The 2897-nt window shown below is 49.5% G+C and overlaps 1 protein-coding gene across 1 annotated transcript; it reads right to left on the reverse strand.

Moving 5' to 3' along the window:
• Positions 1 to 2027: 2027 nt before the first annotated feature.
• On the reverse strand, positions 2028 to 2523 carry LOC116473697 (large ribosomal subunit protein uL23-like). The gene has a single exon (XM_032758376.2). It carries the CDS (start codon positions 2505 to 2507, stop codon positions 2040 to 2042), a length of 468 nt encoding a protein of 155 aa, XP_032614267.1. The 5' UTR covers positions 2508 to 2523; the 3' UTR covers positions 2028 to 2039.
• Positions 2524 to 2897: the final 374 nt, after the last annotated feature.

Here is a 2897-nt window from a genome sequence, read left to right on the forward strand (position 1 = left end):
CTAGCGTCCAGCCCTTACAGTCATCCCAGCTATCAGCTAAGACTCCAGGCATTGTGAAGCTGAGACAAATATTTCTTGCTGTGCCTTCTCTCAATTCCAGACCCACAAAATCTGTGAGCAAGGTAAAATGGTGGTTGTTTTATGCAGCTCAGTTCTCAAGTGGTTTGTTAAGCAGCAATAAATAATTGAAGCATATACCATTATTACCACCACATGAGGAAAAACTCCACTAGTTTAATGCTCTGAAAACTTCATCCCAACTTCAGAAATGTCAAGTGAAAAATGTGCCTCTTCACTGGGTGCGGTGGCTCAGGCCTGTAATCCCAGCACTTTGGGAGGCCGAGGCGGGCAGATCACAAGGTCAGGAGATCGAGACCATCCTGGCTAACAAGGTGAAACCCTGTCTCTACTAAAAATACAAAAAATTAGCCGGGCATGGTGGTGGGTGCCTGTAGTCCTGGCTACTTGGGAGGCTGAGGCAGGAGAATAGCATGAACCTGGGAGGCGGAGCTTGCAGTGAGCTGAGATCGCGCCACTGCACTCCAGCCTGGGTGACAGAGTGAGACTCCGTCTCAAAAAAAAAAAAGAAAAAGAAAAATGTGCCTTTTCAAACTAATGAAATACACAATGTTTTAAAAGTAGAGCCTTTGTGGGGCGCTGTGGCTCATGCCTGTAATCCCAGCACTTTGGGAGGCCGAGGCGGGTGGATCATGAGGTCAGGAGATCGAGACCATCCTGGCCAACATAGTGAAACCTTGTCTCTACTAAAAATACAAAAATTGGCTGGGCGCCGTGGCTTACGCCTGTAATCCCAGCACTTTGGGAGGCCCGAGGCGGGCAGATCAGGAAGGCTGAGTAGCTTGAACCTGGGAGGCGGAGGTTGTAGTGAGTCGAGATCGCGCCACTGCACTCCAGCCTGGGCAACAAGAGCAAAACTCAGTCTCAAAAAAATAAAAAATAACAATACAAAAATTAGCTGGGCATGGTGGTGCATCCCTGTAACTTCAGCTACTGGGGAGGCTGAGGCAAGAGAATCGCTTGTGTCAGACCTCTGAGCCCAAGCCTGCATGTATTTGTCCAGATGGCCTGAAACAAGTGAAGAATCACAAAAGAAGTGAAAATGGCTGGTTCTTGCCTTAACTGATGACATTCTACCATTGTGATTTGTTCCTGCCCCACCTTAACTGAGCGATTAACCTTGTGAAATTCCTTCTCCTGGCTCAGAACCTCCCCCACTGAGCACTTTGTGACCCCTGCCCCTGCCCGTAAGAGAAAAACCCCCTTTGACTGTAATTTTCCACTACCCACCCAAATCCTATAAAATGGCCCCACCCTTATCTTCCTTCCTGAGTCTTTCAGGACTCAGCTCACCTGCACCCAGGTGAAATAAGCAGCCTTGTTGCTCACACAAAGCCTGTTTGGTGGTCTCTTCACACGGACGCGCATGACATTTGGTGCCGAAGACCCGGGACAGGAGGACTCCTTCGGGAGACCAGTCCCCTATCCTCACCCTCACTCCATAATATCTACCTACAACCTCGGGTCCTCAGACCAACCAGCCCAAGGAACATCTCACCAATTTCAAATCGGGTAAGCGGTCTTTTCACTCCCTTCTCCAGCCTGTCTTGCTACCCTTCAGTCTCCCTGTCCTTCCAATTCCAGTTCTTTTTCCTCTCTTTTTTTTTTGAGACGGAGTCTTGCTCTATCACCCAGGCTGGAGTGCAGTGGCGCGATCTCGGCTCACTGCAAGCTCCGCCTCCCGGGTTCACGCCATTCTCCTGCCTCAGCCTCTCCGAGTAGCTGGGACTACAGGCGCCCGCCACCACGCCCGGCTAATTTTTTTGTATTTTTAATAGAGACGGGGTTTCACCGTGGTCTCGATCTCCTGACCTCGTGATCCGCCCGCCTCGGCCTCCCAAAGTGCTGGGATTACAAGCGTGAGCTACCGCGCCCGGCCCCCTTTTTTTTTTTCTCTTTATTTTTTTATGGTGAAAAGATATATATGTATATATATTTAGAATTAGGCAGCTGGACTCAATTTAGATGATCCCAATTTTGTTGGCAACATCCAAAGCATCGTAATCAGGAGCCAGTCGAACATAGGCCTTCTTCTCTCCATCAGGCCGAATCAGGGTGTTGACCTTGGCCACATCAATGTCATAGAGCTTCTTCACAACCTGTTTAATCTGGTGCTTGTTGGCTTTAACATCCATAATGAACGCAAGTGTGTTGTTGTCTTCTATCTTCTTGGCAGACTCAGTGGTCAGCGGAAACTTGATGATAGCATAGTGGTCAAGCTTGTTTCTCCTGGGAGCACTCTTCTGAGGATATTTGGGCTGTCTCCGGAGTCGCGGTGTCTTGGGCCGCCGGAGGGTGGGTGACGTGCGGATCTTCTTTTTTTTGTGGCTGTGGACACCTTTCAACACTGCCTTCTTGGTCTTTAAAGCCTTCGCTTTGGCTTCGGCTTTAGGAGGGGCAGGAGCTTCCTTCTTCGCTTTCGGCGCCATCTTGTGAAAAGGCTTTTTTTTTTCTTAAGACAGGGTCTCGCTCTCTCCCCCAGGCTGGAGTACAGTAGCATCATCTCGATTCACTGAAACTTCTGCCTCCTGGGTTCAAGTGATCCTCCCACTTCAGTCTCCTGAGTAGCTGGGAGTACAGGCGAGCGCCACCATGCCTGGCTAATTTTATTTATTTTTATATTTTTGGTAGAGACAGAGTTTCACCATGTTTCCCAGGCTGGACTTGAACTCTTGAGCTCAAGTGATCTGCCCATCTCAGCCTCCCAAAATGCTGAGATTACAGGCGTAAGCCATTATGCCTGGCCTCAATTTTTTTTTTTTTTTTTTTTTTTTGGGGGGGGGCCCCCGTGTGGGCCCCCCGGGGGGGGGGGGGGGTGG

This window comes from Hylobates moloch, unplaced genomic scaffold (assembly GCF_009828535.3).
Source record: "Hylobates moloch isolate HMO894 unplaced genomic scaffold, HMol_V3 SCAFFOLD_8, whole genome shotgun sequence".
NCBI lineage: Eukaryota > Metazoa > Chordata > Mammalia > Primates > Hylobatidae > Hylobates > Hylobates moloch.

What these genes read in the sequence shown, in the direction of transcription:
- LOC116473697 (XM_032758376.2), bottom strand. Translation starts at nt 2,507, where the DNA reads ATGGCGCCGAAAGCGAAGAAGGAAGCTCCTGCCCCTCCTAAAGCCGAA.